At 49.5% G+C, this 27084-nt stretch overlaps 1 protein-coding gene across 4 annotated transcripts in view; it reads right to left on the bottom strand.

Moving 5' to 3' along the window:
• Nucleotides 1–981: 981 nt before the first annotated feature.
• The window catches only part of LOC138754064 (pleckstrin homology domain-containing family A member 2-like), a 129990-nt gene continuing 103887 nt past the window's right edge, over nucleotides 982–27084 (bottom strand). For 3 of the 4 annotated variants that reach the window (XM_069917814.1, XM_069917813.1, XM_069917812.1), the window contains 7 exons: nucleotides 25510–25650; nucleotides 14118–14267; nucleotides 13091–13159; nucleotides 10203–10267; nucleotides 10051–10114; nucleotides 3862–3945; nucleotides 982–1622 (listed from right to left, as the gene is read on the bottom strand). In XM_069917814.1, the coding sequence (XP_069773915.1) occupies nucleotides 1281–1622; nucleotides 3862–3945; nucleotides 10051–10114; nucleotides 10203–10267; nucleotides 13091–13159; nucleotides 14118–14267; nucleotides 25510–25650 (915 nt within the window). In that variant the 3' untranslated portion in view covers nucleotides 982–1280. The remainder of the gene's footprint in view (nucleotides 1623–3861; nucleotides 3946–10050; nucleotides 10115–10202; nucleotides 10268–13090; nucleotides 13160–14117; nucleotides 14268–25509; nucleotides 25651–27084) is intronic. The other variant, XM_069917815.1, reaches the window with a different exon arrangement.

A 27084-nucleotide genomic window follows, 5' to 3' on the forward strand; every position in this document is an offset into this window, starting at 1 on the left:
ACTTTACTATAATATCAGCTCAAAAATACAAGTCAAGCTCATTAATTTTTTTAATTAACAAATTACGTCTCGACGTGAAAATTATAACTACAACGTCCTTGCTTTCACATGCAAGCTGGTCTGCGATGTGATCAAAGTCCATTTTTTCAGTTTCTTCTCTTTCTACACCCAGACCACAAGAGTCTGCCTCGACTCCTGGATGGACGGGCAGTCTTTGACATGCATTCCATTGAGGAAGTGCAGGATGACAAGCCCCTGCAGCCCATTGTCGTGTTCAGCAGCTCCTCGAAGCACTTGGGGGCTTGCTTGGTAAATGCGGACCCACAGCCACTCGAGGCTGGACCTCACCGCCGGACCTGCGCTCTACCGGCTGAGCTCGGGGTCTTGGACCCCGGCGTGTGCCAGAGCCCCTGTGTCCACAGACGTTGCGATGTTTACTCCCGTTCCCATGGTGACCGGCACGCCGCTTCTCCAGAGTTTGAGCCCCTTAACGGCAGCAACATCGACGCACAGGCCCAAGTTCTTCGGAGGCTCGCCCGTCTTGACTTTAATAGAAAGTGCTCAGTAATGCCCCCTTCAAGTGGAGCCCAGGGCATGTGCCGTACCTTAGATAGGCCACTGGGTATAGGTGCCCCAACACTCGCACTGCCAGGTTCAGGAACAGCTGCTTCCCCTCCACCATCAGACTCCTCAACATCAAACTCAATCAGAGACTCATTTAAAGGCTCTTACTTGTGCACTTTATTGATTGCTTTTTCCTCTCTGTATTGCAAAGTTATGTACAGTTTTTCTTCATTTGTTTACATGTGTATAGTTTTTTTTGCACTGCCAATAAGTGGTAATTTTGCCTGTCCTACAGGAAAATGAATCTCAGGGTTGTATGTGATGTCTGAATAGGAGCAACATTTTGGCTGGCATGGCTGAGTTGGGCCAAAGGGCCAGTTTCCACTGATTTTGCAAAGAAGGTGGTGCACAAAGGAGTTTTAAAACAGTTCCAGCTTTAATACATTCTTTCAACAATGTTCACAGGCAACCATCGACTCTGTAAGGTAGTGCTCGGCATTTCCCTCCTGAACATTCGGGGGAGGGGGGGGATGTATTTGTGCAATGACCCAAGCTGTCATAGGAATGCAGTCCCAACAGAAGTTCCTCTTCTGCACTGTGCTTTCCAACACATTGCCACAGCTCAACCGGAAGCTAAGCAATGTACAAGCTGCACTTCTGTCCGAGAGACTAATCCGCAGGGAAACGAGCGGCAGGGTAAGGGGGGAGGGCCTCTGCTAGACATCCGTTGTTCGGATACCATCGTCGTCAACGTTGTAGTCAAAATGGTGCTCTTTTTGGCGCACCGGCTGGGACCTGTGTCGGCGCCGCTTGTCCTGGCCATTCGCGTCCGCCGCTGGCCAGCCTAGCCCCTCGGAGGTCGCCTGCGGCTCGGCCCGGTGCTCTGCCAGGCAGGCGGGCGGCACAGGGGTCCATGGCTGCCAGGACGGCACAGCGGAGGTAGACTTGGCAAGCGGCCGCTTCTCGTCGCTGGGGGCCGACAGGGGAGGAGCACTGGAGGAGTTGGCCAGAAGCGATGAGGTGGTCCTGCCGGGGATGACGGCTTGTGCTGGGCCTACCTGTGAGACAGAAGGAGGCAAGGGAATGAGGAACCACAGAACAATACAGCACCGGCCCTTTGGCCCATCTAGTCCATGCTGAACTATTATTCTGCCCAGTCCCACTGACGTGCATCTGGACATATCCTCCATACCCCTCCCATTCATGTAGATTTCCAAATGTTTGTTAAATGTCTTTATTGAGCCCACACTCACCATTCGTTTGACACTCTCACACCTCTCAGCATGAAGTACCCCCAAACGTTCCCTTTATACATCTAATGTTTCACCCTTACCCATGCCCCCTAGCTCTTGCCTTACCCAACCTCTGGAAAACGTCTGTTTGAATTTACCCCATCTATACCCATCAGAATTTTGTATACCTCTATCTGTGGGCAGCACGGTTAGCGCAACGCTGTCACACTGTTAGTAACCGGGGTTTGAATCGGTGTAGTCTGTAAGGAATTTGTATGTTCTCCCTGTGTCTGGGTGGGTTTCCTCTGTGTGGTCTGGTTTCCTCCCACTGCTCAAAATCGTACCGAGATTTAGGTCAATTGGGTGTAAATGGACAGCACAGGCTAATGGGCCAGTTACCATGCTGTATGTATGTCTAAATTTAAATCTCGTCACATTCTCAAACACCCCAGCAAATCAAGTCCTAACCTATGTAACCTTCCCTGTAACTCAGTTCCTGAAGTCCCAGCAACATCCTTGTAAATCAATGGTTCTCAACCTTTCTCTTTCCACCCACATCCCACGTTAAGTAATCCCTATGCCAGTGGTGCTCTGTGATTAGTAAGGGATTGCTTAAGGGGGGAATGTGAGTGGGAAGGGAAGGTTGAGAACCACTGTTTTAATCGTCCCTAATTGACTCGTTATGTGCACGGTTTCCTAACTCCAAAGGAAATGGGCCAATGACAATTTTTCTCAAGCAAAATATTTCAGTAACAATTGGGTCTAGAGCAGTGATTCTCAGTAAATTCAGTTCCACTAAACGTTATGGCTTAAAGATGACTCTGACTCACTACCCTGACCACTAAGTCAGTGGATTAGTAACAGTCAACATACCCAGCCTCTCCCTTTTGCAGCTGATGGGTTGTGTAATCAAAGAGCCTGTCCATCACACCATCCAGAGATGTCCATGTGGGCCAAGGGAGAATGTCGGTACACGTGATCTCCTTTCACTCGCTGCTCTTTGTGTGGGCTTGTGCGACAGGACACCAACATTGGAGATTCGTCTCCAATGCAGCACTGCCAGCTCTGCTGGTGGAGGGGCTACTGTGGACGCACTCAGGTCAGGATTCCCCCACCTCTGGCCCCATGGTGGGAGGAGCAGGAACCTGAAACTTGACCCAGCCTCACCAGGGAGCATATGCATCTATGTCAAACTGGATTAAGTTCATCAGTCCACAGCACTAGGGAAGGCTCTACTACCAGTGGCAATGTTCATTCTCCAGGCTCTTCCAATTAATAACTTGGCAAGTTGCCAGTGAAACAGCTCTAAACTTAAGACAGCAGAAACTTCAAAAGGGACAGATAAATTGTAACACACACACACATACAAACACAGGCGTACAGGTGGCCACACACAGGAGCATATATAGGGATACATATGGTCTTTTACACAGAAAATCCACTTAATTGGGGTGTGAATGACCCATCTTTAAAGGCAGCTCAGGTCATTCACACTGAACCAAGAAAGTCAGCATATCCTGGAACAAAAGGAGGTGGGATCTGTAGCATTACAGCACCAGTGTCCTGTGTGACATATAATGTAACGCAACCTCCTTGCTGCTGGTTCAAGTTTGAATCTCCTGCTGGTAAGTTGCATGCATTCAACCCCATCAATGCGTGACAGCCTTCAACCATCCTGGACCCAAAAAGTCCTAACCCTTTCAGACAGAAGCCATGGTAGTGTCAGACATGGGATAAAAATTACGCCCCCACCCCCGTCCCACCTTCGTCGCATTTACACAGGTAGTTGAAGCGGTTCAATGGCAGTTAATTCCTGTCTTTTAAATAGACACACATATACAGGACCTTTATTCATGCAAGTGTGTACACACGAGTGCATGTGTGCACACACACCCACAGGAGCAGGAGCACATACACAGAAGCCCTTAATCGTGCATTCATACAAACTTGCGCATACACATCACACAAGCACACCCATACGCACTCCCGATTTTACAATTCACATTCTATCCTTAATTTGACTCCCACTTAATCAGCCGTGAACAGAACTGTGCAGAGTACATACCGTGGCATTGGTCGAATCCTTATGCAGCTTAATTGCTTCGTTGATGGCTTTTATCCAGCTTTCCATCTCTGTAGGACTATCTGCCTGTATAAACACAACACAAGGCAACAATCACACCTTTTCACCATCTACGGACAATCACACAGCCCCGTTCCTCCAGGCTCAAGGGCCTTCCTTGATCCTTTTCAGGGGTAAGTTTGGATGAGACAGGGTTTGACCAGCTGTGTTTTCCAGACTCCCAAAGTTGGCAAGCTCATCACGAGCAAGTCTCACAAACCAAGGATCCAGGTTTAATCCTGGCTTCCAGATCTCCTCTGGGCGCCCCAGTGCTATCCCACATCCCAAAGGTGTGCGGGAGGGTAGGTAAATCAGCTACGTAAGGTACCCACCCACCCAACCAATGTCTGGGTGAATGGTAGATTCTGGAAGAATAGTGGGGATGAGGGTTAGCATGGGTTCAATACATTCCATGATGCATCATTCTGTGACTTCACACACAGTCCCCTGGAAATTTGAGATGAAATAACTGAAGAGACAAAAGTCAACATATTTTTTGTTTCTCAATGTAATTCAAACAAAGTAAATTGAAACACATAAATGCTTAGCAATAATTAAAATATTGAAACAAATGCAAAATATAGTAAAATCCCCATTATCCAGAATTCAAGCAACAGGGGAGAGAGAGAAAAAAAAACGCTGCAAATAAATAGGTACAAAAAACACGAAAATTTTTAATTGGCGCTCCCTATTGGTCAATTTGCTAATTATGCAACACACCATCCCAAGAAACTGGAAAATTCACTTATCCGACATCTACCAATTCCCATAGGTGCTGGATACCAGGGTTTTATTGTAATCAATATAGATATGGGGAGCATGGTTAGTGTAGTGGCTAGTGCCAGTTTATTACAGTGGGTTCCAATCCGGCACTGTCTGTAAGGAGTTGGCATGTTCCCAAAGATACCTGGGGGGGGGGGGGTTAGTGCGGGTGCGGAGTGGGCTCATGGGATGGACAGGCCTGCTGCCTTACTATAAAAGAAGACCCTGCCATGCCCTCCCCCTTCACCTCCTCATAAGAGGTCTGGATGTCCCGGGTCCCTCAGATATGGAGCCCCTTGGAGAACAGCTCCACTGCTGCACAACTACATGCTCAGTGTAGCCACGGATGTGTCAGCGTCTGCCACCCACTGATTCACAGCCACCCCATGCTAGGATGATCAGTAGCTGCCCACCCCCTTCAGGCAGTGGGAACATGCTGTACACAATCACTGGGTTAAAAAAAATTGCACTAACCTCAACTGTGAACATTAATCATTTTTTAAAAATTAACACGTGCTGTTGTGGTTATTTTTCTTTATGAAGTGAACGCTCAGTTCCAGCAAGTCAGAATTCCAACTTTTTAAATTAAATTTAAACATACAGAAGGATTTCACCTTTGTACACAGATGTTCCAATGTCCACGCCACACCTAAAGCACATTTCCGTGATTTCTGGTTTGGATTGATGTCGTTTTTGTGGTGTGAGGCCCAGTTGATGCAGGAAATTGTATTGAACCAACCCGCACCTGGCATTTAACAACTGCTGTTCCGATACCACTTTGGGCACCTTTTGGGGGGGAGGTGGGGTGGAATGACCCACCAGGAAAAAGCTGCAGCAACCAGATTTCTGGCTCAGAAGGGAGGTGATCAACAGTGATAGGGGGTTCATTGGTTAGAGGAACGGGCAGGAGATTCTGTGGAAGGGATTGAGGCTCTCGCATGGTACGCTGCCTCCCAGGTGCCAGGGTTAGACACGTCACTGATCGAGTCCGCAGAATTCTTGAGAGGGAGGGTGAGGAGTCAGACATCATGGTCCACGTTGGTAGGAAAAGGTTCTGAATGGAAAATGTCAGGAGTTAGGAAGGAAGAAGGACCTCAGGGGTGGTAATCTCTGGACTGTGCCACGTGCCAGTGAGGGCAGGAATAGGAGCTTATGGCCAAGGAATTGGTGCAGGGGATCAGGCTGGGGAAGGAATGACCTGTAGGAAAAGACAGACCATTATCCCTGTGAGCAGGATTGACAGAGCTGTTGGGGATTGCTTAAACAAGCAAGGCAGGGGGTTAGATCAGATGAGAGAACAGTTGGTGAAATAGTGGATGCTATGTGGAGTGAGACTCAGGAACATAAATGCAGCAAGTCAGATAGGTTGAGAGGAGAGGCATTGGATTACGTGGATGGCCAGAGGCTTTATCCCCAGGGCTGAAATGGCTAACACGAGGGGCAGAGTTTTCAGGTGGTGTGGAATAAATGCGAGGAGAGTGTGTAAGGTACATTCTTCACACTGAGAAGTGGGATAGGGAGAGAGAGACTTGTGGGATGTGTTTAAAAGAGAGTGGTTTAACAGCGCATGGAATGCTCTGGCAGCAACAGCGGTGGAGGCAGGGACAATAAGGAACTATTAGCTAAGAAAATGGGAGAGCACCCCCCCCCCCCCACCAGGGAGAAAGGGAAGCATGGGAGAAGACCCAGCAGGACGGTGATCACCGTGGCGGACCAGCGACTGAGGGACCCACGCAGGTTCTTGGCGACTTGCGGTCAGGGGACCCACACGGGCTGCTGGAGATGGGCTCATGGGAACCAGGTGCCAGAGCTGGGATTCGAGAGGGCAAGAAGGGCTCCCGAAGGGCCTCAGGCTCTGAAGGCTTCCTGATCGCGTCGGAGGTTTGGAACTTGAGGTTGCTGACGAAGGAGTTGTGCAGCTTAAGGAGCGCTGGAGGCGAGTACACAGATACTCAGCACCTCTGACAGGACTCTCTTTTGTTTCTTTCCCTTATGGTTAGGGGTGCTGGTCAATGGTTTTGGTGACTCTACTGGTCTTGCGGCAGAACGTTGAACATGGACCTCAGAAAAATGGCAGTAAGGAAATGCTAGGCACAACACAATGGGCTGAAGGGCCTGTACTGTGCTGTAGATTTCGGTGAGCAGCTGATAAATGAGAAAAGTTCTTCCAGGAGTTTTCTGTTTCAGATTGCTGTTTTTCCATTCACATCACCAGCCTTCCCTCCCTTTCCCCAGATCTTCCCAGAGTTGCTGTGTCAGTCAGTCTGCAGCGTTCCAATGGGAAAGCAGACCCAGGAAGGTCTGGAATGACTGTCCGACCCAGCACCCTCGTTCTGTCGTAGAACAGTGCAACCTGCTGATGGGGACGCAGACATTACAGGAGAAGGTGTTCTGTAGGATTGCCCCTTCGCCACAGGGTGGCGCACCTGAGCTTTTGCAAACCAAGTTTTGGCACTATAATTACCAAAATTTCATGTATATAATGCCGGCATTATATATGCATTTTACAAACCAGATAACCTCCCCCACCAGGCTTGTTATATGCATGTGCATGCTATATTAGAATATTTTTACACGTTGAAAAAACGCGCAAAATTAATAGCGGGCATGGGAAAGTCGAACGGGCAATTTATAGCGAGTGTGGGAATGTTATAGCGGGCGTGGGACTATAATAGCGGCATTGAAAAAAACACACACAATTCATAGCGGGTGTGGGGAATTCTGATCTTGGAAACATCTCTTTGGACTGAATGCCGTGGTATTCCCATAAACAGGACATTCTGGCGAGGGCACCGCACCTTATTGATGTTAATTGCCCAGACCCGTCCCTGAGGGAAGAGATTAACATATCAAGTGCCTCACATTAGAATTAAAATCCTACTCAACTCTTGAAGCCAGTCTTTGATCGATTTAATCCTCTCCAACGCATGTTAATGTGTTGTAGCGGGATATCATCTATATAATGGGCGATTGTCACCTCTGGAGGAAGTTGGTTGGGTGTTAATTGCGGGAGATTAAGTATGGCAGATACTGTATGTGCTTTGTTCCATGTCCCTTTTAAATGCAAATTTGCTTTTGCCAGTTGGAATTTAGAATACTGCACTCGCATGGTATATGCATGCACTATACGAAAATATCTTTGCATCATTTATGATTTTCTGCACAGTATATGCGTGTGCATGTTATACAAGCGACAATACAGTACTTAACATTTCCTCAACCTGTCAGGTCCCCTCACATTGCAGATGAGAATGCCAAGTGCATCAACGATTTTGAATACGCCCTCTTCACACTGTTACTATCAGGAAAAAGAACACCAGTCCACTCCTTTGAGGGCATCTACAAGAGGCGATGTCTGAAGAAAGCAACCACTATCCTCAAGGGCCCCCACCACCCAGTCCACATCTGTACCCATCAGGGAAAAAGGCACAGGAGCCAGCACTCAACAGTTCAAGGGCAGCTTCTTCCCCGCTGCCATCAGAGTCCTGAATGGACAACGAACCGCAGACACTACTGCCTCACTTTTCCTTCTTCTGCATGAATTTATCTTTGAAATTTGTATGCACTGTGTGATGCTGCCACAAATCTACAAATTTTTAAGATGTGTTCGTGACAATAACTTCTGATTCTGAATGGCTTTGGGGCCATGTTGGCGGATGATACGACGGTGGGTGGAGGAGCAGGTAGCGTTGAGGAAACAGGAAGACTCAGATTAGGAGAACGGGCAGAGAAGTGGCAAATAAAATAGAGCGTCAGGAAGTCTACGGCCATGCACTTTACTGGAAGAAATAAACGGGCAAACTAGTTTCTAAACGGGGAGATGCAAAGGGGCCGGGGAGTCCTCCTGCAGGAGAGCCTGAAGGTAAACGTGCAGGTTGAGACAGCGGTGAAGAAGGCAAATAGAAGGCTGGCGTTTGTTTCAGGAGGAAAAGAACACAAGAGCAGGGATGTGACGTTGGGGCACTGGGGACCCCGTGGTCCCTCCCTGCTGTGCACACGTACAAATGGTCGGTGTGCACCCACACACAGTAAACCGTACGTGCAGGCACACAGCTCCGAAGGGACACGGCTGGTGAGACCTCGCTTGGAGTATTGTGAGCAGTTTCGGACCCCTCATTTCAGAAGAAACGCGCTGACATTGGAGAGGGTTCACAGGAGGATGATTCCGGGAATGAAAGGGTTACTTTATGAGGAGTGTTGACCGGTTTTGCATTAGAATTTTGAAGAACTGGGAAACTTACAATGAAAACATTTTGAATGCTGAAAGGAATGGAGAGTGGATGCAGAAAGGTTGTTTCCCCATGGTGGAAGAGTCTTGGACAAAAGGAAACAACTCCAGGATTACGGGTGTCCACTTAGAACAGCAGTTCTCAACCTTCATCTTTCCACACGCATCCCACTTTAAGTAATCCCTATCCCATCAGTGCTCTGTGATTAGTAAAGGATTGCTTAAGGTGAGTGGAAAGATAAAGTTTCAAAACCACTGTTTTAATTGTCCCTCATTGACTCGTTATGTGCACTGTTTCATAACTCCAAAGGAAATGGGCCAATGACAATTTTTCTCAAGCAAAATATTTCGGTAACAATTGGGTCTAGAGCAGGGATTCTCAACCTTCCCTTCTCACTCACATCCCACCTTAAGCAATCCCTTACTAATCACTGAGCACTAATGGCATAGGGATTACTTAAAGTGGGATGTGAGTGGAAAGAAAAAGGTTGAGAACCACCAACTGAACTAGGTGGTGGTGAATTTATGGAATTTGTTGCCATAGGCAGTTATGGAGGCCAAGTCGTTGGGTGTATTTAAGGAAGACAGATAGGTTCTTGATTAGCTGGACATTATGGGCAGTGGAGCTGAGTGGGAGAATAGATCAGCTCATGATTGAATAACGGGGCAGAATCGATGGGCTGGACAGCCTATTTAAACCATAAAATCCAAGCTCATAGAGAATTTCTGTTTGTGTTATGGCAGGTAAAAGTTGAAGTTTAGCATGTATATTACATTTTTCTGTCTTATGATGTTAAAAGGAACCCTGAATAGGTTATTGGGAAATGTGTGGAGGTCTGGGAGAACTCTGAGGGCTGGCCCAATCGATGGGCCAAATTACACCTGCAAGGGGGGGGGGTAAATCAAGCAGTCACAAGGGGCAAGTGCAAACTCCACATTGACAGTGCCGGAGGTCAGGATGGTACCTGCGCTCCTGCAGCAGCACGATCCCACCTGCCACCGACTTCACACGGATACAAGGGCTTAGAACTGCTCTCTTTCTGAGCCTCCCCCCGCCCCTCAGATTTATTGGCTGCTCACATTTTCAAGTGGCCTCGCCCAGCGAGAAAGCACTCGGTCATTCAAAGTTTTTAAACAATTACCTGAATGTAGAATGTTCTTGTCATCGTAATTAACTCAAATAAATTATCTCTCATCAGCGCTTGGCTGTGGGCAAGACAAAAGACGAAGTGAGTGACAGTACACGACAGACCGAGCACAGAAAGATCTCGAGTTGACTGGGTCAAATATTTACCTGCAGCTACAGTCCTGAGCTCTCTGAATTTCCTTCAGTGGGATTGCCCGCAGAGGCTCTTTTTCCTTAATAAAAGCAACTTTCATTTAGAACATCGAACACTGGAGCACAGTACAGGCCCTTTGGCCCAAGACATTGTGCCGACCCATCTATACCTCCCCCCAAAAACCCTCCCAACCTCATAGCCCCCTATTTTTCTTTCATCCCTGTGCCTGTCTCTTAAATGCCCCTATTGTTCCAGCCTCCACCGCCACCCCTGGCAAATGCACTCCAGGCATCCACAACACTCCGTATAAATTCACACCCCTTCCCTAAACTTTCCTGCCTTCACTTTAATTAATGATAAGACATTAGGTGATGTTACACAGTGCTGTCTCCAAAGTTCAGAGTTACAGAGAGAGTACGCACACGACGTCACATACAACCCTGAGATTCCTTTATTTTCCCCTGCAGACTAGGCAGAATTTCTAATTTCTGGTAACTGTAAAGTGTACTCAAGAAAGAAAGAAATGTAAACAAACCGATTGCGCAAATACAGGAAAAATGGAGGAACCCTAAAACATATCAGGCCTGAGCACACAAAGTATGAGTGAAAAATTCAAGAGAATAGAGGCTGGGGAGTGAAAGGGGGAAGAGGGAAGGGGGAGCAGCGGACCAATGGACAAAAGGTGTTAATTGGATATGGCAGCACAGTTGGCGTAATGGTCAGCACAAGCGAATGGGACTGGGGTTCGAATCCTGCACTGTCTGTGAGGAGTTGGTACATTCTCCCCATGTCCGTGTAGGTTTTCCCCGGGGGCTCCAGATTCTTCCCATGTACTGGAGATTGAAAGACAATTGGGCGGCACAGACTCGTGGGCCGAATTGGCCTGTTACTGTGCTGTATGCCTAAATTTTAAAAAAAGGTGAGAATTGATTTTGGCTTTGGGAAAGGAGACTGCGAAGGGGGAGGCGGCGGCGTTGATGGGGGGGCGGCGGCGTTGATGGGGGGGCGGCGGCGTTGATGGGGGGCGGCGGCGTTGATGGGGGGGCGGCGGCGTTGATGGGGGGGCGGCGGCGTTGATGGGGGGGCGGCGGCGTTGATGGGGGGCGGCGGCGTTGATGGGGGGGCGGCGGCGTTGATGGGGGGGCGGCGGCGTTGATGGGGGGGCGGCGGCGTTGATGGGGGGGCGGCGGCGTTGATGGGGGGGCGGCGGCGTTGATGGGGGGGCGGCGGCGTTGATGGGGGGGCGGCGGCGTTGATGGGGGGGCGGCGGCGTTGATGGGGGGGCGGCGGCGTTGATGGGGGGGCGGCGGCGTTGATGGGGGGGCGGCGGCGTTGATGGGGGGGCGGCGGCGTTGATGGGGGGGCGGCGGCGTTGATGGGGGGGCGGCGGCGTTGATGGGGGGGCGGCGGCGTTGATGGGGGGGCGGCGGCGTTGATGGGGGGGCGGCGGCGTTGATGGGGGGGCGGCGGCGTTGATGGGGGGGCGGCGGCGTTGATGGGGGGGCGGCGGCGTTGATGGGGGGGCGGCGGCGTTGATGGGGGGGCGGCGGCGTTGATGGGGGGGCGGCGGCGTTGATGGGGGGGCGGCGGCGTTGATGGGGGGGCGGCGGCGTTGATGGGGGGGCGGCGGCGTTGATGGGGGGGCGGCGGCGTTGATGGGGGGGCGGCGGCGTTGATGGGGGGCGGCGGCGTTGATGGGGGGCGGCGGCGTTGATGGGGGGGCGGCGGCGTTGATGGGGGGGCGGCGGCGTTGATGGGGGGGCGGCGGCGTTGATGGGGGGGCGGCGGCGTTGATGGGGGGGCGGCGGCGTTGATGGGGGGGCGGCGGCGTTGATGGGGGGGCGGCGGCGTTGATGGGGGGGCGGCGGCGTTGATGGGGGGGCGGCGGCGTTGATGGGGGGGCGGCGGCGTTGATGGGGGGGCGGCGGCGTTGATGGGGGGGCGGCGGCGTTGATGGGGGGGCGGCGGCGTTGATGGGGGGGCGGCGGCGTTGATGGGGGGGCGGCGGCGTTGATGGGGGGGCGGCGGCGTTGATGGGGGGGCGGCGGCGTTGATGGGGGGGCGGCGGCGTTGATGGGGGGGCGGCGGCGTTGATGGGGGGGCGGCGGCGTTGATGGGGGGGCGGCGGCGTTGATGGGGGGGCGGCGGCGTTGATGGGGGGGCGGCGGCGTTGATGGGGGGGCGGCGGCGTTGATGGGGGGGCGGCGGCGTTGATGGGGGGGCGGCGGCGTTGATGGGGGGGCGGCGGCGTTGATGGGGGGGCGGCGGCGTTGATGGGGGGGCGGCGGCGTTGATGGGGGGGCGGCGGCGTTGATGGGGGGGCGGCGGCGTTGATGGGGGGGCGGCGGCGTTGATGGGGGGGCGGCGGCGTTGATGGGGGGGCGGCGGCGTTGATGGGGGGGCGGCGGCGTTGATGGGGGGGCGGCGGCGTTGATGGGGGGGCGGCGGCGTTGATGGGGGGGCGGCGGCGTTGATGGGGGGCAGTGGCGTTGATGGGGGGCAGTGGCGTTGCAGTGGCGTTGATGGGGTCAGTGGCGTTGATTGGGGGCAGTGGCATTGATGGGGGGCAGTGGCATTGATGGGGGGCAGTGGCATTGATGGGGGGCAGTGGCATTGATGGGGGGCAGTGGCATTGATGGGGGGCAGTGGCATTGATGGGGGGGGGTGAATTGAAATGGGTGTTCACACTTTGAGGAAGTGCTCAGGCCTGAAGCATCAGTTCCTCCGGACACTACGAGAGCGGCTGTGTTCCTCCAGCATTTCTGTGTTTTGAGATTTTAAATAACCGCTGTAATTCTACAGCTAAACCTCATGGCACAGGAGTCACCTAGCTTTAAACCCAGACAAATTAACTAGGCAGATCGCACGGGCAGAATTTGCCCCCAAACCCCGTGAAACCTACCATTTCACATTTGAAGTAACTGAAAAAGTTTTCATCCAACGTGAAGAATCTCCTCTTCCAACTCTTTCTCTGCAGCAGTGTGTAAAGAAATAGTGGAACATTGTCAACGTGGAAGGAGCATCGAACTGATACCCCAAGCAAAGATGTGGAGAAAGGAAGCAGGCCATTCACCCATCTCATCTATGCTAACCCTTGTACTACCAACATTTCTGCTTTTTGATATTCTCCCCACCAAGGATCTAAGGAAATAGCTGAAGATTTGGCTCCTTCTGACATTTTACGCACCTGGATACTTTGCTCAGTCAGTGGGGCCATGGTATGTTAGGACTATAGAACACTACAGCATAGAAACAGCTCCTTCAGCTGTTCAAGTCTTTGCCGAATGATTATTCCCATTGACCAGCATCAGGACCACATCCCTCCATTCTCCTCCTATTCAAATCTTACCTAAATATCAAAGTCCTTCAGCTCATTCCACACTCCCACCACTCTCATGTAACCTTATGTAACCTTTAAATATCTCTTGAGCCATACCCTCTAGTTCTTGTCTTGCCCAACCTCAGTGGGAAAGGTTGGCTTGCATTTACTCTATCTATACCCACCATTATTTTGTATACTTCTATCAAATCTCCCCTCATTTTCTGACACTACAGGGAATAAAGTTGTCCTCACCAGAGATCAATGTCTCCATTCAATGCAGGAAGCCATTCAGCCCATTAGCTCCATGCTATCTTCAGTGCCACACTCTTTCCCTCACATGCTTTGATTCTTCTGCTGCCGACAGAAGGGATAATTCACCATCTGTCAAATTGCACGTCTTGGGGACCAGGTAGGCAATGGGAGCAGGCAAGGTTGGGGGAAAACTCCACACAGCATTGGAGGTCAGGATCAAACCTGGGACTCTGGGCTGGAAGGCAGCAGCACCTTTTGGACGCCCAGGCTGCTGGAACAGCCTGTCCATGAGTGGGGTGGGGGGGGGGTCATGGGTCAGTTGTAGATATGGCTTTGGACTAGCTCCAACACTCACCACGATGCCTTGCTTGACGCAGAACCCGCTCTTGATAACCTGCGGCCCCGGCGCCTGTCCGCTCCCGGAGACCGGAACATAGCTGATGGAACGCTTCAGGCCGCCATGCGCGGTGGACTCTGCTGTCTCCTGACCCTCTCCCCCATTCACCTATGGGGATAAAGCCAAAAGACATTGAGTGCAAGCAACATGGGAAGGGGAACGTGCCAAAGCAGAGAGAAAGTTACATGACCATGATGCAGCACATGAGCTCAGCACCCGTCCCTCTGTCTACTTCCACAGACACCCCCACTCTGCCACCATCGGGGAAAAGGTTCAGGAGCCTAAAGACGAGCACTCAGCGGCACAAGGACAGCTTCTTCCCGCTGCCATCAGATTCCTGAATGATCAATGAACCAAAGGCACTGCCTGACTTTTCGTGCACTATTATTTTAATTTTTTTATAGTGTCGCAAGATGGTTATAATATTAATTATATTTTCTGACGCTGCTGCAAAACACTGAATTTCATGACTTGTTCGTGACAACAAATCCTGATTCTTTGCTGTTGTTTTCATTGCTGCTGGTGTTTTTATTAGTCATTGCTTTTGTCAAATTTTCTGGTGTTTTAGCTACAATATTAGTATTTGTAAATATATTTAGTCTGTGCGTCTGATATTGTAATTTAACGGTGTGATTTTAATGTTGCTAGTTGTTTATCTCACTATAATTGCCGAGACATTCAGTGATGTATGGGAGTTACGATTTACCAGTAACATTAGTACAAAAAGCATCATTAAGGATTCTGTATGGTCTGGTACGGGAGGAAGGTCATGGGTGGGGGTGGGGGGGAGCCACACCATGAGTTACTGCACTGGGTGACACCAGCCCTAGTGGCGCCACTAGTTCTCGTTTAACCAGGGCATCAAAGAAGAGAAGGTGGAGAGGAGATTGGAGAAAAGAACGGCGGGGTTTGACGAGCAACGGGCTAACCGCTTCTGCTGCAGCACTGGTAGTCGTAGATCCCACGATGAAGGTGCCTGGAGGAAACCCATCAGGCTGCAGGAGGAAATATTATTTTTTTACCAAGTGGATTGAGGTCTGGAATGAACTGCCCTAACAAGGAAGTAGGAGATGCAGCAACTTTTGAAAGATGAAAACATATGCCCTGAAGGATTAACACTCTGGGACCAATTGGATTGGCCTTTCACGGAGCCACCCCAAACGCAACAACCTCTGCCAACACTCTACCATCCAATGGGCTCTCATGATTTCCTCCGTGGTAGAGCCTCCAACTTGTAAGTAAAGTAAAACTCCAAGTGTCCAGCACCTGTGGGAATTGATAAGTGAATTTGCCATTTGCTTGAGATTGTGGCGTGATTGGCAAACTGATCATTAAGGGGTGGCAATTTTAAACTTTTGTATTTATTTTTTATTTATTTTAAGTGATTTTTTTTTCCCTCCTGCCATTTGCTTGAGGCTGCCGGTTCCTTGAATTCCAGATAACGGAATTCCTTCCAAAACAGACCTCAGGAACGAACCACTGCCTCCTCCACACCAGAGTCAATCTGGCGCCTCGTAGAGTCACGCAGACGGCACACAGGCCCTGTGGCCAACCCATCCTTGCCGACCAAGTTAGCGTGCTGGTCTAGTCCCTTTTGCCTGCACTTATCCCATACTCACTTACAGCCATTCCCCGTCATGTGTCTGAGTTCTGATCTGACTGAAAGATAGACGCAAGTCAGACATATAATAGCCTGGCATGTAGAAGCCGTATACATGTACAGCATTCTTTGGAGTTTAATCTAATAAATCCAGCATGGAAATTCATTAGATTTACTTGAAAAATTGCACGCTTACCAAGTGGCAACTGAGCGAAATGCCGTGATGTACACAATGCCAGGAAATCGTCTGACTGTCGCTATTGTTCACACTCAGCCATTAACACTGGTGGACGTACGACCAAGTGAGATTTTTATATTTACATATTTTTTTATTTTTAAAAATTTATAGTTTTTTTTGGTCACAAGGGTCATAAGTATGGGAGAGGCTGTATGGCCAACCACAGCTTGAACATTGCCATTTACAAATTTGCCAATGACACCATGGTCATCAGGGTGGGAGACAGATCAGATCGTTGAGTGGTGTTATGACAACAATCTTGCACTCAACGATAGCAAAACCAACGAGCTGATTGTGGGGCTTCAGGAAGGGGAATTCAGAACTTGAACCTGTCCTCATCAGTGGAGAGCATCAAGAATTTCAAATTCCTGGGTGTCAACATCTCTGAGGATCTGTCCTTGGGACTCCATGTTGATGCAATCATGAAGAAGGCTCATCAGCGGCTATACTTCATGAGGAGTTTGAGGAGATTTCTCACCAAACACTCTCGCAAATTTGTATGGCTGCACTGTGGAGACCGTTCTGACTGGTGGCATCACTGTCTGGTACAGAGGTGCCAATGTACAGGGCAGGAAAAAACTCCAGAGAGTTGTTAACATCATGGAAACCAGCCTCCACTCCATCAAGGAGATCTGCATGAGGCAGTGTCTTAAAAAAGCAGCCTCTATCATCAAGGACCCCCACTTCACTGCATATGTCCTGTTTTGATTTTTCTTCCCAAAATGAAGCACCTCACTCTTAACTACATTAAACTCCATCTGTCACCTTTCAGCCCACTCTTCCAAACAGTCCAAATCCTTCTTTAGTCCCCGAAAACCATCCTCACTATCCACAACTCCCCCTATTTTTGTACTTATATTGCACTATTTATTTATTTTGAAGTCTACTGTACAGCAATGGTTGTACTGTAATGCTACCAGAGAACAAGAAGTTTCTTGACATGTTCAAGACAATAAATTCTGATGGTGGCCACTCCATCAGCTCGTTCCAGATACAAACCACCCTCTGAGTGAAAATGTCCCTCTTTAGTCTCTCCCTCTGTGCTCTCTGGTTGTAGAATTGTCTACTCTGGGGAACAGATTGTGAGCATTCACTTCATCTATGCCCTTCTGATTTTATAAGCCTCCACAGATCATTCCTCACTCTCCAATGCTTAGGGAATAAAGACTCAGCCGATCCAACCTCTACCTATAACCTCTCCCTCTTGTCTGTGCCAAACTATTATTAGGCCTAGTCCCATGGGCCAGACCACATTCGTCCTGTGCCTGTAGATGTTTTTTTTTAAATGTCAACATCAAACACATTCATCACTTCTGCTTGGCAGCTCGTTCCATACTCTCTGGGTGAAGAAGTTTCCCTCTTCGGTTCCCTTTAAACATTTCACCCTTATCCCATGCCCTTTGGTTCTTGACTCCTTAAAAAATTCTCTTTTCCTAACAACGCCCCTCTCTACATATATGCTGCCTGGCCTGCAGAGGATAACATAAGGAAATAGATTAGAAGGGGAGAAAATTTCAAAATTCCAAGGGGCAAAGTGACTTGGGAGTCCTTATGCAGGATACCCTGAAGGTTGGCTTCTAGGTTGAGTCAGTGGTGACGAAAGGTGAATGCAGGGTTGGCATTTGTTTCTGGAGGAATAGCATAGAACTGCAAGGATGTAATGTGGAGACTCTGGTGAGACTTCACTTGGAGCCCCTTATTCAGAAAAGACCTGCTAGAGTTGAAGAGGGCTCAGAGATGATTTATTAGAGTGATAGCAGGAATGAGAGGGTTAGCATAGGCGGGATGTTCGTCGGCTCTTGGACTGTAGTCGCTGGAGTACAGAAGGACGAGGAGAATGTTGAAAGGCCTGGGCAAGATCGAGCCTGCACCGCCTTTCAATGAGATCGCAACTGATCTGATGATGGGCTCATCTACCTACCTGCCTTTTCTCCATGTCCCTTAATTCCCCTACTATGCAAACGTCTATCCAACCTTGTCTTTTCTAAGGTCGCCTCTCATGCTTCAATGGGCAGTGAATTCCACAGATTCACCACCCTCTGGGAAAAGCAGTTCCTCATCTCCGTCCTAAATCTATTACCCTGAATCTCGAGGCCGCCCCCACCAATGGGAACAACTTGCCTACCTCTATCTTATGAATGCCTTTCATAATTTTAAATATTTCTATAAGATCCTCTCTCAATCTTCTAAATTCCAGTCCCAGAGTACAGTACAAATAGAGTACAGTCCCAGATGACTCTATCTCTCCTGGTAGACTAACCCCCTCATCTCTGGAATCAACCTGGTGAACTCCCCTCTGCACCATCTCCAAAGCCAGTGGATCCTTCCTCAAGTTAGGAGACCAGAACTGCCTGCTGTCCTCTAGAGGTGGGTTCGCCAGGACCTTGTACAGTTTCAGCACCACCTCTCTTCTCCTAAATTCAATCCCTCTAGCAATGAAGGCCAACATTTTTGATAGCCTGCTGCACTGCAAACAAACCTTTTGTGATTCATGCACACGCACTCCCAAGTCCTTCTGCATGGCAGCGAGCTGCAATCGCTTGCCATTTAAATAATAAATTGATCTTCCATTTTTGTTGATATTTCAGATTTCCAGCTTGATCTGTACCTAAACTTCAGCCTGCTTGCCTCCAGCAGACGTGAACTTAGGGCTCAAGGCGGTGTTTTGTGGAGGGAATACAAGTGGTTTGCGGGCCACAGGTCATCAACTTCACTGAGCATCCTAGGTTTACAAGAGAAAACTCAGAGACCAACGCATCCCAGAGCAAAAGCAGACACAATGTGCTCGCCTTTGACTGCAGTTCCCAGCATCTCACAAACTGAAGTGGTTTCACCCCTGAGCAGATAAGATCAAGTTGAATAAGTGCACAAACCAAATAAGGGAAAGATTATTCACATGGTTATTGAGACTATGGTTGATTAAACTCAAAGTTTCCATTGCATGCTGTAGAACCAGCCTCTGTCAAACCATTTACCCTTGGTGTAATACACAAACGTGCTGGAGAAACTCAGCAGGTCACGTAACAGCTATAGAAGAAGGGGAACCAATGTTTCATCAGGAATAAATGGTGATCCTTAGGGATGCCACGGTTAGCGCAACACAGGGTTTCAAATCCTCAGCCACGCGTGTTCCTTCTCTTTTACCTCCCACCTGTTGGCCTTTTCTCCTCCCCTTCCTCCCTTCCCTCCATCTTTTCTTTCAGGCATCGACCAGCTTCTATCCTATACCTAGCGAAGGGCTGAGGCCAGAAACATCGGTTACCCATTACTTCTTGCGAGGCCTGCTGTGTTTCTCCGGCATGTTGGTGCATTGCAACGTAATCATCCTAATGGAGAGCTGAAAGGTTAGAAAATCCCAAGAGTGAAAGTGTTTTGGGGGAATAGTGATGTGGGTGGTGGGGGGGGGTGGAGTAAATGGGAGCCCATTGGGTAGGGATTGGGGTGATGCAGAAACTGTGTTTAAAGGAATGGATGTTTCTCCATTTCCATCAGCAGAGAATTGGGTTCAGAGTTTTACATTTTACATTTAAATTTGGACATATATCCATACGAGAGGTCATAGTTTTAAGCTGAAAGGGGAAAGGTTTAGGGGGGATATTAGGGGAAAGTTCTTCACTGTGTGGATTGAGCTGCCATCTGATGTGGTGAATGCAAGCTTGATTGTGTGTTTTAAGAATCAATGATAGTAAAGGACTGGAGGGTTACAGAATGGGAGCAGGGCAGTGGGACTAGCAAGATGATGGTCAGCACAGACTAGAAGGGCCCAATGTCCTGTTTTCTGTGCTGTAGCACAACAGGCCCTTCCAGCCACGAGCCCATGCCACCCAAATACCCCTGCACATTTTGAACTGTGGGATGAAAGCAGAGAAAACCCATGCAGACACAGGGAAAAACCTACAAACTCCGAACAGACAGCGGCAGATTTGAATCCAGAATTCTGGCGCTGTATCAGTATTGCGTTAACTGCTATTACGCAACATGTGACTCAGCTAGGACGACCAATTCTCGCCCTTTGGAGTGCTGGGAAGAGGCAGGAATCAGACCCAATTTCAGTTGACCTCTAGATTGGGAGGAAATGATGACTTTGGAGGTTCTCATCTCTTGCAACACCAAATGGCCCTCCTACACTGAGGAGACAGGCAAGGGTCGACCACACTGTGGGCTCAAGAATGACCTATAGGCCCTACTGGGTGTGGGTGGGTGGGTGGGGGGGGGGGGTGGTGGCAGCAAGATTGCCTTCTTTAAAGGGCCAGGGATGCTGTGTTGAAGGAAGTGACTGAGGTGATGTTGATTAGCAAGAGGATGACAGATCATTAGGGTTAGGAAGGAATACACAGTTGGCATTACTAATGGCTCAGTCAAGAGTTTCTGTCCCAACTCCTGTCAGACAACTTTCTACAACAATCCGGAAGTTTCATGATTATTGTTCCTGTATCATATGGTTACGCTGCAATTTTAAAAAAAACTTCACTCGACTTTCATTTCTCCAACTGCAGTGGTGGGATCCGAACTGACATCTCTCAGACAACCAGCAATTTGCCCACTGTTCCACATTCCAGTCTGATACAGAAAGCTCACACCCAGAGCAGGTAAATGGGTATGAAAAGCTTCAAAGAGACCTTCTGGAGGCCAAACGGTTAACAACCTATTTTAGAAAACTCACGAGGAAAAGCATCACTGAGGGCAAGCTAAATGCAAATGCAGTTTCTAAATTTGTTCTGTGGTCGATTTCACTAATGAGATAACTAAACTAGAATCAACCAGCACTGCTCGGAGTTGGGCTCCATAACATCCTTTACAGGTACATAGCACAGGCTCTGTGCCCCACGTTCAACTGCATTACTCCAGTCAGAACACAGTGTCTGCCCATTTCCAAATCGTGGGCCGTCACGATGGACCTTGCAGTTTTGTCCTGATTGACTCCATCGGCTCAAACAAGCAGTGGTATGTCTCAAACCCTGTGAGGAAGTGTGGCACTCAGGGAGGTAGGGAAGAAGGAAGAAGTGAGGGGGCAATGCCAGGGCAGCCACATGAAACCAATCATCTCCATCTGTTGGAAAGCCTATCCATATCCCCATACAGACACCCCTCTATATAAAACATCACGAGGACGCGGAACAAATGAACGTTCCATCCATTTCCAGAGTAGATAATTCTCGAATTAGAGGCCATAGGTTTAAGGTGATAGGAGAGAAAAAAATTAAGAGGGATCTGAAGGACAACTTTCCACGTGGACGGCAATCTGTATTTGGAATGAGCTGGCAGAAGAAAATGCAGATGTGGGCACAATTCTGGCATTCAATTTGGATAGATTTATGGAATAGGAAGCACTTCAAGAGATATGGAGGAAATGCAGGCTAACCCAGAATGCCAACTTGGTAGGTGTAGAGCAATTGGTCCAAAGGGCTTCTTCCTTGCTCTATGATTAGTAATAGAACATAGAACATTACAGCTCAGTACAAGCCCTTTGGCCTACGACATTGTATCAACCTATATAAACAAAAACTAAAACCCTCCCTACCCTGTAACCCTATTTTTCCTTCATCCATGTGCCTGTCTAAGAGGCTCTTAAATGTTCCTAATGTTTCAGCCTCCACCACCACCCCTGGCAATGCATTCCAGAATCCCGCAAATCTCTTGTGTAAAAACCTTACCCCTGGTATCTCCCCTAAACTTTCTCCCTTCACTTTGTGCAGATGTCCTCTTGCCCTGGGAATCAGGTGCTGGCTGGCCACCCTATCTACACCTCTCATAATCTTGTAGGCCTTTATTAAGTGACCTCCTCAGCCTTCTTCGCTCCAAAGAGTAAAGTCCCAGCTCTGCTAACCTTGCCTTATAAGACACATCTTTCAATCCAGGCCACATCCTGGTAAATCTCCTCTGCCCCCTCTCCATAGCTTCCGCATCCTTCCTGTGACCAGAACTGAACACAATATTCCAAGTATGGTCTCAGCAGAGATTCGTCGAGCTGCAACATTACCTCGTGACTCTTGGACTCAATCCCTTGACTAATGAAGCCCAGCATCCCATAAGCCTTCTAAACTATCCTATCAACCTCTGCAGAGATCCATGGATTTTTTTTGTCATTCCCCACTCATGCTACCATTAACCATGAATTCTGCCTTCACCTCAAAATACGTCACATGAACTAACCAGACGCTCTCATACCATAGCTTCCCTCTTTATCTGCCATCAGCCGCTGCATTGAGATGTCACCGTCCATCTGGATGAAGGTCTCTTCACCCAGACTTATGGTGACCACTTCCTCCATCTGGTGAAGTTCAGCTCACCCCAAGCTTCTTTGACACCCCAGAGTTATTGCTTTGCAGCCTTGGGGAGATTTACCATTTCTCAAACAAGCCAAACCCACCCGCCTGCGGAAAATAATGGCGGTGCTGCCAGAGGTGTTGCAACACCTAATGTTGGCCTGGGAGAGCAGGGAGCGGGAACACAGCACTGCTCTGCTGGGTCCAACCAACCGGCCCTAATGCTGGCGGCTCTGTATTGGCTTTAAACGGCCTGTTACAGGAGCGGACGGTATTTTCATTTAATGGCATGCAACTGTGGGGTCTGTGCCCAAGATGGCAGCGACTGTGCTTGGCAGGGGTTGCAGGCTCTGAGGAAGCAGTGGACCGGAGCAGGGCACCAGAAGTGGTGAGAACCCTCCCCCCCACCCCCCCCACCCCACTCCCCAGTTGAGAAAGCAGAGGAGAAAATCCTATAGGATGGCGAACGTGGCAGCAGACCAGCAAAGGGCTCAGCAGCTGAAGGATCCACACAGGCTGAGGGGAGCAATCGGTGACTTGTGGTCGAAGGACTCATGCAGGCTGTGGCCCGCTGGAGACTGGCTTTATGGGACCCAGGTATTGAAACTGGGATTCGTGAGGGTATGAGGGCAAGAAGGGCCTTGGGGCCAAAGACTTCCTGATTGTGTCCGGGGTCTGAGCGGCTGCAGGAGCGCTGGAGGCGAATCCACGGACACTCAGCATCTCCGAAGGAGCTCCCTTTGCTTCTCTTTCCCTCTTTATGTGAGGGGGCAATGGCAATCCATGTGGAGGCTCATTGCCTGCATTGATTTCCAGTGTCCATGTGCTTGATGTAGGCACAAAATGGTTAACAAATAAGATGAACTGTTTGCTGAGATTGTTCTACAAACTATTGTTAACTGTCCCACATCACATGGTGCTTTAACAAGACCTCACAGTTCTCTCTCTACACACCCCCCCCCCACCCCCATTACATGCATGTGCAATCTTAACTTAAGGCACTTGTGTCTTAAAATGTGTCATTTTATAAAAATAACCTGTCTTTCACTTTCAGTGAAATCACAGAATACAGCTGCCTCATCTCTGGCCCCTCTGCATGCAGCTCCAATACTGGCTTCGTGTCATGTGAAGCTGGTGCGCTGAGACGGCCTGATCCAAACCGGTGCTGTATCTGACTCCACAGATACGCAGCAACCCGTCAAAACACGGTAGTGCTGGACCAGCTCAGTCCGTAAGAAGTGAAGGCAGATCGCCGGCTTTTCGGGCCCAAGGGTTGTAGGTCTTTACCTCCTATGGACGCTGCGAGCCCGGCCGAGTTCCTCCAGCATTTCTGTGTTTTGACCACAATTGCAGCGCCCGCAGACCTCGGCGCTTCACTTCACGGCTGCTTGGTCACACCTCTCTCCCCGCCTCCCCGCCATCCCCCCCCCCACCCCAAACACCCTGCCTGCTGCAACCTTCCTCCATCCTCTCTTCACCACTAGATGCCAGTCCAATCAACAATTGGCCCCACTGCCTTCCTCTGCGATCTCCAGAAAGAGGACAGCTCATCCCCTGCTGTTTACACCAGTAAAAGACGATGCCCTTGCAATGTTACAAACTGCACTATGATTGCTTTCCTCTCCACCTTGCACTACCTGAATATTTATGCAACAATGGTCCTACTCTGTTGTTATTATTCAAATCAGTGTGGTTCAGATACTATTTATCATCATGTAATATTACACACTATTTCCTTTTATCTGCTGCGCAGTCAGAGAAAGAGGACCAATAGAGAGGCCCCTCAGCGTCACTGAGTTTCTGCAGCCTCTGCAGTTGCAAAGGACTCCAGTTCAGTTCAAACTATCAGCACGTCGAGCCCAGATCCAAACCTTCAACATGATGAGGAAGCCTTCACCATCCAGGGCCTTTCAGGGGTCCTCCTTGCCCTCTTGCATCTGGAGCTTGGGCTTGGACCCAACTGTTTGGCTGAGAAGGGACTCCACGGACACTCGGTTACTCTGGTGGGGGGACGACCTTCTTCTGCTTCTCTTTCTCTGACTGTAAGAGGCGCTTCGAGCAATATCTGCTGATGGCGAATCTGTCCGCCTTACAGCAGGCAAAAGCAATTTCGTGTCATATGACAACAAAATGAATCTTGAATCCACGCTCTGATACATGGTTCTCATGAACATTCTCCAGAAGCCCACAACCTGTTGTGGGCCCTTTGACCTCAAGTTACTTGTAGCTCCCTGCCTGTCCTTCAACTGCAGGGCCCTTCGCTGGTCTGCCACCGTGGTCATCGTCCTTCAGTTCATCTGCTTCTTCTTCTCAACAGGGACGGGGAGGGGAGGGGTGGTCACTGGCGCTCTGTGCCGGTCCGCTGCTCCATCTGGAGTCTGCAACCCTGCCGAGAACTGCAGCCACAGGATTTATACTGTCAGCTCCTTTAACTTGCCATTTAAAGCCTGTTCAGAGCCGACAGTAGTCAGACCCTGCTGGGGAGCACTGATATTCGCTGTTAAGGTTCGGATTTTATACTTGGCGAACAAGACGACCCCTGGTTTTGGGGTGACTTTTTTAATGTTCAAGTACTGTCTTATTTGCCGGTAGATATTAGTCTAGCCCACTGAGTTCCTCCCGCTATTCAAGATCCCAGCATCTGCACCTTGTGTTCCTCTTTACTAACCTGGCACTAGATCCCAGATTATTGGGTGTCTAAAGCGAAGACTCTTTGATCCTAGAGACCTTTAATTCTAGAGACCTTTAATTCTCCACTTCAGAATATAAAATATCGGGCCCATGTCACCCAATTAACCTAAAACCCCATGTACGTTTTGAAGGGTGGGAAGAAACCGGAGCACCCTGGGGGAAACCCACAGAGACACGGGGAGAACGTGGGATTCTGTAAGGGCACTGTGCTAACCGCTACGCCAAGTTAGACGAAAAGCACGGTAACAGGCCCTTCCGGCCCACAAGCCCCATGGCCCCTGAAATACACCAATTAACTGACAATTAACTGTGCGTTTTTTTTTGGAGGGTGGTAGGAAACCGACTCAGGTCATGGGAAGAACATGCAAACTCCTTACAGACAGAGGCAGATTCAAACACAGGTCACTGACTAACTGTGCTGCCCTTTAAACAAGGGGCAAGAGGTGAGCCAAACAGAAGCACTGGAATCCCTGAAAAACCTACGTGGCAAGAATGCATTTCAAAGTAAGCGGGAGGGGAGGCAAGTTGGGTGAGCAGGGCGGGGGGTTGTCTCACCTGAGTGATGGGCGTATGAACAACCACCCCACCAATAATTTCGGTCTTGTAGGGGATTTGTTTCCGCCCAGTCTGGGCCTCTGCTGGAGGTTTAGTAATTTCGGCGCTGGGCAGAGAGTCGTTAGTTTTGCCCTTTGGCACCTGGCAACAGAAGAGAGGAAACTTATCAAGGAAGCAAAGATCGCCACCAAGGTCCCTCCTCCAGCCCCCTTCCCCGGCTGCTTGAGGGCAAAGGTCCGACAATTCATCAGCCAAAGCGTCAGGTAACTGTCTGTTAAGAGTTAGAGTAGCACAGCGTAGAAAACAGGCCCTTCGGCCCAACTTTCCCATGCCAACCAAAATGTCACACCCATCTCTATCCCATATCCCCCTAAACCTCTCCTATCCATGTATCTGCTCAATTTTTTTCTAAAATATTGCAAAAGTTCCTGCCTCAACTACCTCCGTTCCATACACCCATCACTCTTTGTATAAAAAAAGTTATCCCTCAGGTTTGTTGACCTTCATAACAAATGGACTATAGGAGCAGAAAGGCCCTTCTGCAGTTGTACAGGGCCCTGGTCAGACCACACCCAGAGTGTTGTGTGCAGTTTTGGCCTCCAAATTTGAGGAAGGACATTCTTGCTAATGAGGGACTGGAGCTTTGGGTCACGAGGTTGGTTCCCAGGATGGCAGGACTGTCATATGTTGAAAGATTGGAGCGACTGTATACACTGGGATTTAGAAGGATGAGAGGGGGATTTGATTGAAACATACAAGGGATTATTAAAGGACTGGACACATTAGAGGCAGGAAATGTGTTCCCGATGTTGGGAGAGTCCAGAACCAGAGGCCACCATTTAAGAATAAGGGGTTGGCCATTTAGAATGTAGTTGAAGAAGAACTTTTTCCACCCAGAGCATTGTGGATCTGTGGAACGTTCTGCCTCAGAAGGCAGTGGAGGCCAATTCTCTGGATACTTTCAAGAAAGAGTTAGGTAGAGCTCTTAAAGATAGCGGAGCCAAGGGATAGGGGGAGAAGACAGGAACGGGGCACTGATGATGGATGATCAGCCATGATCGCAGTGAATGGCAGTGCTAGGCCGAATGGCCTGCTCCTGTACTTATTGTCTAACTCTTCCTCCCTCACCTATGTCCTCTGGCTACTGATTCCCCTGCTCGGTCCTCACCCAATTATTACCTCTTCTTTCCTGTGGTGAGGCACAAAAGTCGGCAGAACGCAGTGATTGTCAGCTGAAGGGATTCAGCAGGATTTGCAGTGTTTGCAGTGTTCATAGGAGGTCAAGATATTTTGTTGATGTTTCGGACCTGAGCTCCTTCTTCTACAGGCACTGTGAGACCTGCCGAGTTCCTCCAGTAGCACAGTGAGCAAAAGTGATCATCCCGGCTTTCTACTTCTTTCAAACCCACGCACCCTTCAAACTCCACTGCACAGGACTCAACACAGGTCCACCCTGGATGGGTCTATGTCAGCCACCAGTGTATAAAATCTTTCCATAATCTCACAGGTCCCTCGTCCAAACATTCGACACAACCCCCAACACAACTACCCTGCATTTCCTCCAATTCCAGACTA

This window comes from Narcine bancroftii, chromosome 2, assembly GCF_036971445.1.
Source record: "Narcine bancroftii isolate sNarBan1 chromosome 2, sNarBan1.hap1, whole genome shotgun sequence".
Classification (NCBI taxonomy): domain Eukaryota; kingdom Metazoa; phylum Chordata; class Chondrichthyes; order Torpediniformes; family Narcinidae; genus Narcine; species Narcine bancroftii.